The sequence below is a fragment of the Phaethon aethereus genome, assembly GCF_964289735.1.
Source record: "Phaethon aethereus genome assembly, chromosome: 1".
Classification (NCBI taxonomy): Eukaryota; Metazoa; Chordata; class Aves; order Phaethontiformes; family Phaethontidae; genus Phaethon; species Phaethon aethereus.
This window is the reverse complement of record NC_138575.1, coordinates 196,100,899-196,118,622: the sequence shown is the minus strand read 5'-3', so window position 1 is coordinate 196,118,622 and position 17,724 is coordinate 196,100,899. Positions and strand designations below refer to the sequence as shown.

Below are 17,724 nucleotides of genomic sequence, written 5' to 3'. Positions count from 1 at the left end.
TATTAAAGCATATATGATAGACTTTTTACAACGATATGCTTACTGTTTTTACATATGATGGGGAGGGGAGGTTGAGAATTATTTGCTTCTTTTTGAAAAGTACCCAGTTCTTCTCTCTCCACTCCTAAACAGGGAAGAAAACTCTTTTTGTTCCTGCTAGTCAAACAAATATAATTTTCCTTCAGGTTTGCCTTTTTTGCAAGCTTGAATTACTGTGTGTACAACAGTGGCTTCACTTCGAAGAGTGGCATTGGACACTATAAAAAAAAATCTTCATTAAAAGGTTGCATTCATCTGGATTGGAAATAATACTGAGACATAGAGTGTTATTAAGCTTTGATATGTGCTTATCAGCATAAGATTAAATGGTTGATGAAAAAATGAATCAGTCTGCATTTATTTTCACTGTGCAAAATTTAGGACTGTCTATGACACACATTGTAGGAACTTAACAAAGGAATTTCCAGTTCAAACTTAACTATGTATGAAAAGGGATAATGAAAAATACAATAGAGCAAGGTTCAAGTCAATATAGTTGTTCAACCTCTGTTTCTTATTCAATTTTTTAGTTACTTCTTTTTTCCTAATGTACTTGCTCAAGCACAATTGTTTAAAGTATTATGGATCACTTTTTCTGGTTTAAATTTAATATTTTCTTTAGATGGTAATTTATCTTTGATAAAATAGATTCAGTTTCTGCTACAGGTAATGCCCACCACTAATATTTCATTAATCCTTTCTCTGCTGGATTTCATTCAGATGGTATTTAAAATGGTGGCTTAGTTATTCCAAGTTGTTATCATGTACTTTAGGTGAGATTCAACTTTGTATTCAGACCCTTTTAAGTTTACATGTCCACAGTGTACCTTGTACTAGGTGTTTAAACTCCTGTTGGTTTCAGTGGAATGCAACTCAATCTAATCAATAGAACTAATAATTTTTATCCTGAACTGCGCACTGACATTGGGTCAGTTGAGTAGATGTCGTCAGTAAAGAGAGAAGTTGCTTATGTTGGGGTTTGAAACTCCTGGCTCATATGAAGACACCTACAGAACATATATCTTAATTTAGTTGTGTGAGTCTAGACCTGATTACTACCTTTCATCTTCCTGTGTCTTTGTTTAAGAATATATATATATATGGATTTCTTTTTTTCCAAAATGAAACATCACTTATACGTATGTATATTAGTGCTGTAAAATGTGATTCTCAAAGGTTATAAATGATAGCATTTGCAAATATGAACATTTACATAATTAATAGAATACTAAATCTCTTGTAGGAACTGTGATTTCCTTAAGAAGCTGCAGTCATTCAAGGAATTAGTTTATATTTAAAAGCGGTATATTTTGCTTCTTCCAGATGGTCCTCGGCCCTCACAGAAAGAAATCATATCCCTAAGGGCATTTATGCTGCTGTTTTTGAAACAACTTATATTGAAGGTAAAAGAGTCTATTCCATATAGAAAACATTGAGATCTGTTATATATATGTAACAGGATCTTTCATACAAGTAAATATGTAGTACCGGTCAGGTATTGTATCTGTTTCTGATTAATTTTAATGTTCGTGCACATATTTCTAATCAACATAAAGGTAGTAAATTTGTAAAATATTTCTTATTAACCTCACCAAACTATGCCATATATATTTTATTAAATGCAGAAATAGTATGTGACACTCCAGAACCTTTCAGTTATTTAGGATTTTTTCGTATGATAGTAGATAGTTGCTTGATTGATCAAATGAAAAAGGTAATGGCAGTTGTTAAGTTAGTTATGGCTGTATCCTTTTTTTTGGTTCTACCACTGGTTGAAATGGTCTAGGACTCTCTCTCTGTTACAGCTGAACGCTAATCTTTGAGGTATAATCTGTCATTTGAGACTAGACTAAAAAACACTGTTTTCTGGACTGGCTAATTCCTCCTGGTTTTTTTCTGTTCTGTGTCAGGGGTTGGAGGAGTGGCAGTAATAATTTATAGTATCTGAGGGCCCACACTATAAGAATCCTTCCTAGCAGGAATGGAGGGCTGACTTCATGCTGTTTGAGTTGTCAATGTGATAAGGAAAAGCAATGGAATGAAAGAGAGAATTTAGTATTTGAGTTTAAATTGTAGGATTATTTGACTTGGCCATGTTTTTGTTGAGCCAAGCTTAAGAATGTATTTTCTCTGAATAATCCCCTCATTTTTTTTTATTTTTTTTTTTAGGATCGAGGAGTGAAAGAAGATGAACTGCAGAGCATATTAAATTACTTACTAACAATGCATGAGGTACATTTCTGTAATTACCTATCTTTTACTGTAACCAGTTTTACCAGCTCTATGGGAAGCTTGCTGTTGAGGTTAGTTTGTAGAATAACATTGATGCTTGTCATACAGGATGAAAATATTCATGATGTGCTGCAGCTGCTAGTGGCACTAATGTCCGAACATCCAGCATCCATGATACCTGCCTTTGATCAGAGAAATGGGATACGGTAAGACAGTGAAGTGAGAAAATATCTTAAAATTAGCTCCGGTATCATCACTCTCCAGATTGCTTCCTTTTCACATAAATATCATACTTGCTGATCTTTCCAATTACAATTTTTATTAACTTAGGCTATATTTTTTGTCCAAAACAGAACAGTTTTGATAGCTTGGAGGAAAAAAAATTTCCACTTAAGGTTATTGTTATGATTTTTGAAGATAAATGCACTGTTGTATTGCTTCTCAATCTCAAATAGAATATGTAATTAACAAGATGCATCAAAACACCAAGTATCTATTCCAGAATAATTTTTAATATTCTGTCTTCAGATGTTTAACATAATCTGGAGGGAAGAAGAGGAAAACAAGACACATTGTGCCCTAACCTCTCAAATTCTCTCTGAAAAGGTTAAAAAGGCTATCTGTGCAATTCATACGTTTATCTGTTTGGCAGAAAATTAATAACTGATAGTTCCCACAGAAGTGGTATTTTTGTTGTTTTCTTATGCCTAATTTGGTAATGCAAATTTTTATGCTAATAATTTCATATTTACTATAGAGTTTTGTTTTGTGCTGAAAATACTTTGAAAAATACAAGGGGATAGTAAAAAAACCCAAACATCTACTACCTGATAAATTCAAGCTTTGTTTTGCCAAAATGCTAGTGTCTTATAAATACTTGTATTTAAAACTGTTTGAATGACAATGCTAGTTGAAGGGAAGACTCGTGCTTACGGTTAGGACATTGTTTTCTGCCTATAGTTGTCTGTATTCAGACAGAATTCTATTCCTGACACCTTTCAAAGACGGGTAAGACTGAAGATTAACACAACTTTATGTAACATTTGTGGTACCAATATTAAAATTGTTTGATGGTGCAGTATCTGTGTTTAAAAATCTGTGTTGGAAAAGTCGAGACCATGCACAGAATTGCAACATTTAAGTGTTCAAAAAGCATGCCTTACATTGAATTAAGGGTTCATCTCCTTAGGTTATCAGAGGACAAAATCCTCAGAGGTCATTCGATAATGGCATAAGTCCTTTCAGAAGAAGATACTGTCTCCTAAAGTTCTCTTTATTGGAAAAAGACTAAAAAGAATGGCTAAAAGCTGGAACTCAGCTAATTTAAATGGGAAACTAAAATATAAATTTAAAAATTTGTTGAAGAACAGTCTTCTGTTCTTGTTGAAGACAGTTTTCTGTCTCGTGATGTCTTCAAATCAAGAGTGGTTTCCTTTCTGAAAGAATGTAGAATTTGTGCTTAAACCAATCATATTCATTAAATAAGTAATAAATTAAATTAGTTAAATTTTTAGGCCTTTTTTATAGAGGATTTAAAAACATGGGATGTATTATTTTTTTTTCTACTTCAAATTTTGATGCAGTGAGGATGCAGCGAGGATGCAGCTTCATAGGTGTATATGGGATTTTGTGTAATATATTGCCATATTTCACTTTTGACAAATGAGATTTCAGTATGAACATCCTGTGATAAAATGCAGGTACCCTATCCTGTGTAGAAAGAATATTGAGTAGGGTTTTTAAGAATGAAACAAGATTTTTTGTAGCATCCAGGTACTCCAGAAAACTCTAGGATGTGACCTTATGTGCTCCAGTCTGCTTCTCTTGTCTTAAGCTATAACAGCTCAGACTGTCATTTATTTGATTGTTCCCAGGTAGAAGTATGAGACAAGGTTGTTGCTTTCAGTTATGAAATCTTGAACTGAACCAAAAGACACCATGTGTCTAACCTAAAGAATTCATAATCAAAGTCTTACACTGTGCTTGGTGCTTTCAGTGTAACCTTCCATTTTGTGTAAATTGTTATTTTCATAGTTTTATTAAGAAATATCCCTGTTCAGAGAAATACAATCTATATATGTGATGTTCACTAATAAACTGAAAAAACTTGTTGAATTTGTTTTTCTTTTTTAGAGTAATTTATAAATTATTGGCTTCCAAAAGTGAGAGTATATGGGTGCAAGCTTTGAAGGTCCTTGGCTATTTTCTTAAACACTTGGGTCATAAGTAAGTGTACTTTTAAAATTGTTATAGTGATGTATTTAAGTTCCCAATTCTTCTTGTCTTTTTGTCATGATTACCATGTATTCTTTGACAGTCTTTAGAGATTACTTAAAATAAAATCATTAGGTTTTCTGATTAATAATTTGCACCTTTATACATCAGGATAAAATTAATTTTCCAGTTAACTTGTTCTGACATTTGAAAACATACAGTGATTGTCTGCCAAATATATGATATGCTGAAATCCAAGTCTTAAAACAATTGAATAACATTTTCCAAAAATACATTTTATATATGTATATTGTTCAGCTAAGGATAATGAAGAATTTTCAGTGCAGTGTCATTGCAGTAAAAGTTTCAGGGCAGTACTTTTAAAAATAACTTTAAAATTGTGGGAAAAATTAAATAGAAGAATATGTTATTCACATGGGAAAGTTTCAGAAGGAAAAGCAAATAAACTAAGTAAATGATCATAAAAAAGGAGGTGAGGACATATGTCTATGCAAGAAATATTAACGTATAAAATGTGGCAGCAGGAAATATTCACATTTGAGAAGAGCTGGTGTCACAAAATAGATGTACTTAGTCTCATCTTCCATATTTCAGTGTTAAGAAAGAATTAAAAAGCATACAGTGCTGTGTAATCTCCTGCTGCTCACTTTCCCCCTTCTACGTGTGGTGCTTGACTGTCTGCCAGGGTTAACCCACAACAATATTCCAGTGGGAGACTGCAGTGTAAAAATTAACTGTGTGCTTCACGAGAGACTTCATCATCTAAATCCTCCTTGGAAGGGAGAGGAGGTAGGGGTGCAGCCAGTGTGCGGTACTGCTAGACATGCTTTTCTCGGTAAGATCAATAAAGTATGACTGTATAATTGAGAGACAGTTAGCTGAGAATATGCTCCCAAATGGGATTTTTCTTTTGAGATGCAGCAAGCCAAATAGTGTTCGGGGAATTAATAAAGCAAATTGATAGTCCACTCAAGAATCTCCAAGGGCTTTTCAAACATTACTTATTAAAAATCATTCACATTGATAGGAGTTGCATTAAGATACACCAGATGAAGGTTTGACTTGTGCAGAAGCCTGATTGTGTCCAAATAAATAATTTGTTTAAAATATTTATCTTATCCAGTAAATTAAGTAGTAAACTCTGTCAGTGGAACATTACAGAAAAAGAAAAGTGAGATTTTTCAGAAGCTGAAATTTCATTTCCCGGTCCTTAGCATCCACTTGTAATTATGGATGTATCAGTGTAGTTTCCATTGTTGAGTGAAAGTAAGTGCTTAGCACGAAATTAAATAACTTTATTTTTCATGTAATTGAAGTCATTGAAATCCACTTGAATATTCTGTGTGACTTTCAAAGTTTTTTTTCAGACCTCTGAACATCTGTAAATGTTCACATTTTATGTAGATTTCAGCAAGTAAAAATGCCCCCCCATTTTCATCCCTTACAGCTAGCGCTAACACAAATTGTGCCTATTTGTGTACATACGTATGTGTGCATATACACGATTTTATAAAACTGTAGTCAACTACAGGAAATGCTAAGCGATTATAAAATTATAAAGCACTTAAAATTCTGTTTCACAATACAGGAAACAGGCATTGTGTTCACTACACTAAAGCAGAGTTGCATAAGGAGATGCTATAATGCGATTTATGAAATCTGAACCAATACAATATTAATAACAAATGTGTAGGTACAAAACCAGTTACCATTGCTGAAGTTCATATATATATTTATTGCAGATTATGCTGTTGAGTGGAGGCAATTGATTCTTAGGAAAAGTGACCAGTAATGTGTTAGATGAGAGCCTGAATAACTAAATTGATTTTTCTTTGTGATCTGTGATGATAGACTACTTTGTCTAATCTTAACAGTTGGCAAATCCTGTTCTTTGCATTCTCTTCCATCTTTGATTCTTTCTATGCCACCACTGAAATCATAGTCCATTATTTACTTTTGGTTTTTATCTGCACATTTAAACCTTCCAATGATTTTTCACTTCCATGTGCTACATCATAGCTCACAAGGTGAATACGTGTACTTTTTCTCTTAAGTGACTCATGAACTCTGTTCTGTGCACAGAAGAGTGCATTCTGTTATAAGTTGTTGCCACTCTCTTCTGTGGTTATTTGAAAATTATGATATAATGTGTTAATTTCAAAAGTTCTAGAATGAATCTATGTACTTTAAACCTGTGTTATCATCACCAGGAAACATGAAAAGGGGGTTTCTTAGCTTTTAAATGCATAAAATTTTACAGAAAACTTACTGTATGTTATCTTATTTCATATTTTTCTGCTGCTTTAATATAGACTATTATTTTGAATAATGACTTTTATTTCTTATTCATTACAGTAGTAGATAAATTTAATAATACAATTTACAGGAAGTACTCTATTTATGAAGTAATATCTAATTTTAAGAGAGTAGTGTTTTGGGACAGATGGAATTCACTGATGTGAGCTGTTTTCTTCTCCACTTTTTAAGATTTGAGTATTTTATGATCCTAGTTATAAAGCTCACTTCAATCACTAGGACTTTCAGAACTTTCAGGATTTTATTTCCTTTGCATTGTAATATATGAGAACCTTTGTGTATTGCTACAATTGTATTCATATTGGAAAGGGTCTTAAATGATGTTTCATTCTTAATATTTAGAGAATAACAAGTTTTAGAACTTTTTCATACAACATCAAATATATGTCTTCTAGGTTTTTGGTATCTACTTAAAATGTTCAACGTGCTTGGCATTTTCCTAATATTTTTATTTTCTCTTCCAGGCGAAAGGTTGAAATCATGCATACTCACAGTCTTTTCACACTTCTTGGAGAAAGGTTGATGCTGCATACAAATACGGTGACCGTTACAACATATAACACACTTTATGAGGTACAGTTAAACATAGAGTTTGTCTTCTCTATTATAAAAATTACAACTTAATTATATTGTCACTCTGTGCTTTACAATATCCTTATTATCAAGACTTTTCAGAAAATTTTAGAAAGAATTTTAAGAATGGATTTCTTGGTTCAGAATGTACTTTTTCATGTTTTGGATACTTTTACTAACAATGTCGTAATTTTTATTTAGTCTCTGTAAGACTTTTCACTTACGGTGATGGAACAGATCTATTTAAGCTATTTAAGACCACAGAACCATAGAATCATAGAATAGAATAGTTTGGGTTGGAAGGGACCTTTTAAGGTCATCTAGTCCAACCTCCCTGCAATGAGCAGGGACATCTTCAACTACAGCAGGTTGCTCAGATAAAGACATTTTAATAGTTCATGCAAAAGCCACGCACCCAAGCAAAGCAAAACAAGGAATTCATTCACCACTCCCCATCGTCAGGCAGGTGTTCAGCCATCTCCAGGGCAGCAGGGCTCCATCATGTGTAACGGTTACTTGGGAAGACAGACACCACCACTCTGAACATCCCCCCCTTCCTTCTTCCCCCCAGCTTTATATCCTGTGCATGACGCTGTATGGTATGGAATATCCCTGTGGCCAGTTTGGGTCAGCTGTCCCAGCCGTGTCCCCTCCCAGCTCCCCGGGCACCCCCAGCCCACTCACTGGCCGGCCAGCAACTGAACAGTCCTTGACTGCTTAGGAACAACTGAAAGCACCAGTACGTTATCAACATTGTTTTCACCCCAAATCCAAACCACAACCTCATACTAGCTTCTGTGGAGAAAATTAACTCTATCCCAGCCAAAACCAGCAGAAATAGCCAGAGGAGGAGAAAAAGGAGCTAAGTGCCAGAAGTACAAAAGATTTTCTAAGGAACTGATATTTTCCATGTTCTCTCATAAAAAGCAAAGGCGTATTTGCATTCTATTTTAAAAACCAATATGTAAAGACCCATTCAAAGATATTGTGTTTACAGCAGACATTAGTTTGAGTATTGATTATTGATTATCGATTAATGAATGAGCTAAAGTTCTGCTTTAAAATAAATAAGAATTACTAGTGAATTTATTCTATTTTGAAATACATGTGCCTGAATATACTTACTGAGAATCCCGCGTTAATATTGTTAAATTTTTAGCTTGTTCTAAAAAATAAATTTGCATACACAGAACCTGTGACAACTATCTAATTAATTAGTTTGTCAGGTACAGTTCATGAAACAGGAGAATGATCTGTCTTGCTCATTATGTGAAGCCCCAGGATTATTCCTATGGAATGTTGTCTGTGACTGTTCCTCTTTCCCAGTGGGGGAAAACCAAACCCAATTTTAAGAAATACTTGGTTTGTTTATGTATGGAATGCATGAGAATAGCTTTTGATGTACAATGCTCATGAAAGAATTTTTGATCTGTGAATGTCTAACACTATGAGGAATATGAATGAAATATCTTTAAAACACCATTATTGTGTATTTAGTCAGCTAACTAAAAAGTTAGTTAACCAGCCACTGAAAGTCTTTATCCTTGCATAGAGGAATTGTTCATTTCCATTCTTCAAGAATAAAAATATTTTACTAAAATGTTATATATGAAGTTACAGTGTAGCCGTCATAAATGTTCTTTACAAATTTAAAAATGAACAAAGAAATTCTGTAGAGTTTAATTAAAAATGGTAAAAGGAGCTTAATATTCTATTTTAGATTTTGACAGAACAAGTCTGCACTCAAGTTGTTCATAAACCACATCCAGAACCAGATTCCACAGTGAAAATTCAGAATCCAAGTAAGGACAATATATTATGTTTGTATGATAAATGTTTTGGCTAGAGGTTGTGGGAGTGTTTGGAAAGAATATGGTTCAGGAAGTGAGATCAATTCATTAGTGTATCTCAAATACATATGGGTTTCAGTTACTACTTATATTAGTCGCTGTCAACAATTCAACTTTTTTTTTTAATGTTAAAATGTGTTACGTAACTAATTTATTCTTTCAAAGTGATTCTTAAGGTGGTGGCAACACTGTTAAAAAACTCCACGCCAAGTGCAGAGCTGATGGAAGTTCGACGTTTGTTCTTATCTGATATGATAAAACTCTTTAGTAATAGCCGTGAAAACAGAAGGTATGTCACTACAAATAGTATTTTCTCATCCTTGACTTGTAGGTAATAGCAATCTGTTGTACTCTCTGTAGAATTTTACACTGTATATTAAATGGAATATATAAAAAATAATGGAATAGGTCTGGGGTAACTTTTGTTAGTTCAGCAACTAATACTGGGTTCTTCTTTTTAGAATATACTTTAGATATTTTTCATCCTGAAGTATCTTTAAGTTTCTTCCTACCATTGGATTGATGTTCAGAGGAGATGTACCATATTATTTTCCTCCTATTTTAACTATCATAATGTTAAAATAAAGAAGCTTTGTTTGGATATATTTTGACCTAATTATTTCACTTTAGATGTTTACTTCAGTGTTCAGTGTGGCAGGACTGGATGTTTTCTCTGGGATACATTAACCCTAAGAACTCTGAAGAGCAGAAGATCACAGAGATGGTTTACAACATTTTCCGTATTCTCTTGTATCATGCAATAAAATATGAATGGGGAGGCTGGAGAGTATGGGTGGATACTCTTTCTATAGCCCATTCCAAGGTAAGAAATGGCTCGTGGATCTTGTTTTAATACTGGTAAATCCTCCAAAGGGACTCGCAACAGAGTAATATAAGATGTAAAGTCATTTAGTGCCATCTGGTGGCTGTCTCCATACACATCAAGGTGGCAATTTTTTGTCATCGTTTTAGGTCCTTTGCTACGAAACAACTTGTAAGCTGTATGTACTGTGGTGTTAAGATTCTTGTTAGTTTTTGTCCAAGTTCATATAGCATATATTCATCCACATAATCTGTTCTTTTCTCTTTAAGGTCACATATGAGGCTCACAAGGAGTATCTAGCAAAAATGTATGAAGAGTATCAAAGGCAAGAAGAAGAAAACATAAAAAAAGGGAAGAAGGGGAATGTAAGCACCATCTCAGGTCTTTCCTCTCAGACAACAGGAGCAAAAGGAGGAATGGAAATTCGAGAGATAGAAGACCTTTCACAAAGCCAAAGTCCAGAAAGTGAAACGGATTACCCTGTCAGTACAGATACGAGGGACCTGCTCATGGCTACAAAGGTGTCAGATGATGTGCTTGGAAGTGCTGAGAGACCAGGAGGAGGAGTGCATGTGGAAGTTCATGACCTTTTAGTTGATATAAAAGCTGAAAAGGTAGAAGCTACTGAAGTAAAACTTGATGATATGGATTTATCACCAGAGACACTGGTAACTGGAGAAAATGGTGCACTTGTAGAAGTTGAATCTCTTCTAGATAATGTATACAGCGCTGCTGTTGAGAAGCTCCAAAACAATGTTCATGGAAGTGTGGGTATTATTAAGAAGAATGAGGAAAAAGATAATGGTCCATTAATAACTCTGGCTGATGAGAAAGATGAACCTTCTACTAACAATACCTCATTTCTCTTTGATAAAATACCTAGTCAAGAGGAGAAACTTCTACCTGAACTTTCAAGTAATCACATTTCTATTCCAAATGTGCAAGAGACACAGATGCACCTTGGCGTAAATGATGATTTGGGATTGCTTGCACATATGACAGGTAATGTAGATATAACATGTGCTTCAAGCATAATAGAGGACAAGGAGTTCAAGATTCATACAACTTCAGATGGAATGAGTAGCATTTCTGAGAGGGAGTTGGCACCATCGTCTAAAGGATTAGAATATGCTGAAATGACTGCCACAACTCTTGAGACAGAGTCTTCTGGTAGCAAAACTGTACCTAGTGTTGATGCAGGAAGTATAATATCAGATACAGAAAGATCTGATGATGGTAAGGAAGCAGGAAAGGAGATACGGAAGATCCAGACAACTACCACAACCCAGGTAGGTTTCAAGTGCTGTAGCCATGTATGCCTCTGATGTAATCGTTGTTTGTTGCTGCTGAATAAGTTAATGGTATGAGATCTGAGAGATGTTTGAAGTATATTTCTTTAATTATATGAAAGGTGTCCATCCTCTAAGCCTATTTGCTTTGAAAATGCCATAACGTCCAAGGATTGTGAAATCTTCCATGTCTGTATAGAAAATATGTATTGGAACTGTGGATGCTTTAGTTTAAAAAAAACTTACCTAAGAGAATCTCTCAGCCATTTTCCTTAGCTCTTCTGGACAGATTAACTGATACTCTTAGAATTCTGCTTTAGACTTTCTTGTTAGTATGTTTTAAGATTAGAAATATCTATATTCTACTATGAAATACACACTGTCTTTCCTCCTGTACAGGAATACTGGCATAAATAATTTCCATATTTGATCTTAACACAAGAAAAGAATAGTTTAGGGATAATAGAAGAAAAACTGTGACTTGATTTCCAGATCAGAGGTTATTAATAAAAGAAGTATGTACTTTCTTCTTGGAGATCCTTTCTTGTCTAGAACTTCTTCTGAAAAATTCTGAGAAATTAGTGTTTTTGTGAGAGCTGTAGCATTCTGAAAATGGGAAGGCCAAGGCAGAAGGCTACTCTTTGAAAGAGTTTGTACTCTGCATACACAGCAAGATATAGGATCACTTTGAAGTTTTAAAGCACAGAATTCATTTCCTCACTGGCTTTGTTCAGAGACTGTAGAATGTAATCAAAGGCGGCTTTTAAGGATGTTGTCAGGTGACAGAATTGACTACCTTCAAGATTTTACTACATGACTGCATGGCCAGTATGTAGAGTAGTATTTGTTTTCTAGGATTTTAAAGCCAAGCAGACTTCCTGAAACTATGGAAGAAGAGCTAATTAAAAATTGCAAAAATTGCTCTGCCCAGTACTGTGTAGTGTGTACCAAATTGTCAGAAGAACAAGTTTCGGAGATACACTCAACTACACTCAAAGTACATCTCATCCGATGAAACAACACAGATCAGTCTGCTTGCTTTGTTCTTGAGGGAGACAATACTTTCAGAAAAACTCCAGTGAATGGACATTTTAATTTATTTAAACAATTTATGGTTTCCAAAACTGGTACTTTCCCTTTTAAATTATTTTTTTTTAAATGGTTACTCAGACCAGTGGTCTCTGACATACAGAAAGAACACTCTCTTCTAAGTATCTCTTCTATGTTTTCTGTTTTGAAGAGAAAAGCAGATGGAGCTCTTACATTGCCTAGACAGGTATTATAATAAAAGTTTGGGGTTCTCTTGTAAGTATTTTTTCAAAACTTTGAAAATCCTCATAACATCAGTGACAGACTTGCAAGCATTATGTAGGATTTAAAAGCATTCTGTGTAACAAAGAAGAAGCCCTGAAAGCTCTCAATAGGAATAGTGTATCTATTACTATCAGTTCCTTATGTTAAGTCTTAATTTTAAGACTGTTAATACCATGGATAAATGGAATGAATGGAGGATAGCATGAAAAAGGAGCAGTCAGTTTTTATTTTGAAATGTGGATTTTTGTGTAAAGAGTAAAAGACAAGTAAAATGCTAGTATTCATTTGCTATGTACCTATACGCAGCCATAGCACAGTGAATTTGTAAGATAGATCTTTAATGAAAAAGATAATCTGACTTTGTACTAGCTACTGTAGAAAATCCTTTCAGTGTGACTTTGAGACTTTTCTGTTCTTTAATCTTTTTTTCTTGATGAATTTCACCTGTAACAGTTGAATTATAAAAATGTAAATTACTCAAGCCTATAATTATTTGTTAGGATTCAAATGATACATAAATGTTAATGAACTTTTATCAGATTATTGTAAGATAGGAGAAACAAAATGTTTTCCAAAAGTTTTACTTCTAGCTACTCACAAAATTCCTAACGTATCATTTGGATGTGCAAATTATCTACAAACTGTGTACTCTTCACGAGTGTGACTCTACAAGTTAGTTAACTCTCTTGACTCTCCATATACTACTTAAATTACAGTTATTTCCCACTAAAATCAATGATAAACTACAGTGAGTTGATTAATGTAGCCATTAATATCTTTTTAAAATAATTTTCTTAAAAACAATTATCAACTGTATAACCACCTGAATTGTTATCTCCTAATCTCTTCTTTGGGTGTTTCAAAATACCCTGTGAACTGTAAGCTGTCCATAGTTACATCTTTTCTGTTTAAATGATGTTAACCGTAATAAAAAAAGATGGAAATATGTATTAAATAAACATAAATCAAGCATTTTTTTTTATGAGTAAAGAGCATTGTTAATTTTGACATGCCTACAGTGGAGCCGGAGGCTGGAGTTGTGATTGCAGCATGCGTGGGAACTGCCACATTAGATTTGATCTCTTTGAGACCACTGAAAACACTGACAATGACTTAAACACTGGCCACCCAAGTGTAGATAGTTGGGTTTCATGGTGGTTTCTGCAATGCACTTCAAAGCCCATTCTCGTAAATACAGTATTATTGCCTAGATAAAAGCTCTCCTGTTACGGTACAGTTACAATACCATTACTGCTGCTGACATAACAACTACCTATAGTTGTAGCCAAAAGAGAACAAGTGGTATGTGAATGGAGTTGCTAACAACAAATGCTCTAAAAACAAATCTACAATAAACTCCCCTACCTTATCAGTAAGAAGTAGGCTGTCTTCTTCAAAAGGACTGAAAGAAAGCAACAAATTGCGCAGCAAAGTAGAGATGGGAAACTCCTGCTTACTTCTAAGAAGAGTTAATCCCTTTATCAATAGTAGATCAAATATTGAGAATATAAAATTAACTCTTTCCTATGGTCCAAATTAGGAAAGACTGAAAATAGTTTTGAAAACACTATGCAGAAGATTCATGAAAAAAATTCAAATCTTAGATAAGTCTAAGAAGAAAAGAATAATTTAAAGATAACTTTAAGAAAAACATAGGAAATGAAAGCAACAGTAACAATTTTGATCCCTATAGGTCAGATTAAATGAAGGAAACCTACCCTGTTCTCAAAATGCTGACGACAGAAAATCAGAGTCAGACTAAAGATCTAAGAAGTTTTCCAGCTCAATTCCAGTGCCATGTCCATTCTTACATTGCTAGCACAAATATTTCATAAATGTCTTTTTGCTTTCAAGTGGCCAGATTTAAAACAGTGTGCTGAGATCAGGAAATGAATATGTGAGCAAAGCAAGTATATTTTCTATTTTGCCAGTTTTAAGATAATCTAAACTCACTCTAAAATACTTTCAAGGATTAGACTGTCTATTTCTTCCTTTCAGAGATGTTGCATAATATAAATAATTTTGTTTTTATAAATATTTGCCTCAAATTCAGTCAAAATGTTTGTTCTTTGCTACTTTTTCCTTGATGGTATTCTCCATAATATCTTCTATGTGTATTTTTAACTTTTGTCTTTAATTCCGAAGTGGAAACAGTCATGACTCTGTAGGTATTGAAAGGGAATGAAGTTCACATCCAGCGCCTCTGGAAGAATCTAAAAAATGTCCTGAGGATCCATCAAACTGTTAACCAATTAACAAAGTGTAACAAAATTGGCAGAATGAGATTTGCGAGACTAGACTTGATTCTCTAATGCTCCTGCTAAAAAGACCAGATAAATAAATCAGTTTGGAAAATGAAGAGCTGTCTAAAACTACGCTGATTCCTTGAAGCCATCACTGTGTAGTTTGTCCATGTTTTGAGTGAAATATTCAAAGAATATTGTGTTATCAGCACAAAAGAATGGTTGTTCCCTATAAACAAAGCCTTGTCACTGCTGACGTTGCACATGCTGCATTTGTTTTTTCCTGTAATACTTCAAGTGAAGAACCTAAGTGTAAAACATTGGTGAACAGCTGAAAGGAAGGCCAGCCGTAGCCCCTCAGTGCTGATTGATTTGAATTGGAGCAGCTCCTTTACTGGAAAGGATGCTGCCTGCCTTGGAATATCAGTATCTCCTGCAGTTTATGCTCAAGTCCAGTTTTAGCCCATTCTTTCTCAAATTCTGTGACCCATTCAAAAACACATTACAAAAGGTAACACGATTTTTGAACTTGTTGTTGATGTAGGCTGTACAGGGTCGATCTGTCACCCAGCAAGACCGGGATTTACGTGTTGACTTGGGATTTCGAGGAATGCCAATGACAGAAGAGCAGCGACGACAGTTTAGTCCAGGCCCACGCACAACTATGTTTCGTATTCCAGAGTTTAAATGGTCTCCCATGCACCAGAGGCTCCTGACAGACTTGCTTTTTGCACTAGAAACAGATGTACATGTTTGGAGAAGGTAGGTGGTTGTTTCTTCTTTAACTCCTGTTTTGTGTTTCAATCAACAAGGAAAAACTAGATGTGTTGTAGACGGGATGTTACTGGGATAGTGGGAAGGGAAAGAGCTGGTGTTATCTGAAGTGCCCTTCTGTATCTTATGTCTTCTCTTTTCACCCCTTCCCAGCCTGTAACAGCTCTATTTCACAGGTAACAATTTCTGTTTTCTTGAGAGATTGTGTAACTCATACATACCTAACTAAACCGAGCTGCTCTATCAGCTTATGTTTAGTGTTAGAACCTGCTGCTTCTATTTCAGACCTGAGGAGGACTTGTGTCATTTTTTTCAACTGATCAACTAAAAGAGAGCTTTTCTACCTGCAAGCCAAATAAATAAAAACTCTTTCCTACAACATTTTCTAAAGAATCACTCTTTCTAGTTGACAAATTTTTTTTTGCATGCCAGTTCCTGGTTGTGGTTAGTCTTGGTGGTTATGTTATATTTTATGACAGCAATGTGATTTCCGGGATTTTTTGTACACTTTAACAGAGATACTCAATAACTTACTGTTATCAGAGCCCTTAGGCATGAGACATTTAATTTAATTTCCAGGACAGAATAGTTCATTTTCAGAAAACTTGAGGTTAGTTACATACGAGGACCAATTTATATTGCATTTAATTTCCAGTTTGGTGAACTGTTCTGTGATAGTCACTAGGAAATGGACAATTTTGATTATTTATTTTGGACAAATATGTGGGTTTGTACTTTGTGTTTAGGTAATGCTTGGAGGTTAAAGTTCTGTTTGTATATTTTCAATTGAAGAATTTAATTTTTGTTTGCTGGCTGGCAACAATGTTGTTTTGGAAAAAGAACATACAGAATGACTATTCCTCAATATTTTTACACAGTGTTTTATACTTTGGGGGAGTGACTGTTTCATGGGACAATTTCTCACCAGTTAGGAGTTGCTGGGATTTCAGCTAATCTATGGCTTGCAAAGCTATTGCTAATGCTAAATTTAATACTAGTTAATAAAGCTTATATTAGATTAAGGTATCACCATATTATCAAGTTTCTCCTTTAAAACACTAGCAGGTGTTACCACCACATGTTATCAGGGGTGCTTCAAACAGCACTGGTGCAGTATGGTGAAGTCTTAATATTAAACAACAACTTTTACGCTGAAGAAACAATCCCACTGCTTTCAGCAGAACTGCCTGTGAAGTGAAGTACTGGTTGTTGGGAATAAAAGGTTATGAGCCATTGTTCTCAACTGGGCATCTGAAGCTAATCCTGGTGTGAAAATAGATAACAATCATTTTATTCATTAGACTAGTCCCATTCATATTTTTAGACAATTTACATGCAAGGTTTTGTAGACAAGATTTTGCCTTTATATCGAAGAGACATTCACAGTCTGGTTGCAAAGAATAAACTTATCTAAACTTTTATTTTAACTGCTTGGTTTTAATCCATCCTTTCTTCTGTTCTTGCAGTCACTCCACAAAGTCTGTGATGGACTTTGTCAATAGCAATGAAAATATTATTTTTGTACACAACACAATACACCTCATTTCCCAGATGGTAGACAATATTATTATTGCTTGTGGAGGAATTTTACCATTGCTGTCAGCAGCCACATCGCCAACTGTAAGTACAATATTTCCACCTAGTGGTCATATTTGAAATTGTTTTTACTAATACAAACCACTGTTTGCCACTGATTTTTCTTCTTTAGGGACTCCTGTCCCCTCTCTGCTGATTCCTTCAAAAAATTTAAATTCATAATCGAAACTGTTCAACTTCAATATACAGAGCGTTTATAATATTTTGCATTTGAAATGCTAATTTTATTAGAGAAGTAGTACTAAGTAAGAATAATATTTCATAGATATTTAATATTGTGTTTGAAACAGAAGACCATTAGGATCATGGTTACAAATCATGATTACTATAACAGTATTACATGCTTTATGATGGCTAGTCATTGATATTCAGAAATTTGTTTTGCATGTCCACCATTTGTTTGCATGCCAAATGATACCAGAAGTCATCTCCTCACTACT

The 17,724-nt window shown here is 34.4% G+C and overlaps 1 protein-coding gene across 4 annotated transcripts in view; it reads left to right on the top strand.

The window, feature by feature from the left end:
* Window positions 1–17,724, top strand: part of NBEA (neurobeachin) — a gene marked incomplete at its 3' end in the record, with an annotated part of 516,829 nt that overhangs the window by 157,366 nt on the left and 341,739 nt on the right. For all 4 annotated transcript variants that reach the window (XM_082012155.1, XM_082012156.1, XM_082012153.1 and 1 more), the window contains exons 14-24: window positions 1,363–1,442; window positions 2,209–2,271; window positions 2,380–2,477; window positions 4,405–4,497; window positions 7,287–7,395; window positions 9,116–9,197; window positions 9,411–9,534; window positions 9,876–10,068; window positions 10,338–11,357; window positions 15,459–15,676; window positions 17,155–17,308. In XM_082012155.1, coding sequence (XP_081868281.1) covers window positions 1,363–1,442; window positions 2,209–2,271; window positions 2,380–2,477; window positions 4,405–4,497; window positions 7,287–7,395; window positions 9,116–9,197; window positions 9,411–9,534; window positions 9,876–10,068; window positions 10,338–11,357; window positions 15,459–15,676; window positions 17,155–17,308 — 2,234 coding nt within the window. The remainder of the gene's footprint in view (window positions 1–1,362; window positions 1,443–2,208; window positions 2,272–2,379; window positions 2,478–4,404; window positions 4,498–7,286; window positions 7,396–9,115; window positions 9,198–9,410; window positions 9,535–9,875; window positions 10,069–10,337; window positions 11,358–15,458; window positions 15,677–17,154; window positions 17,309–17,724) is intronic.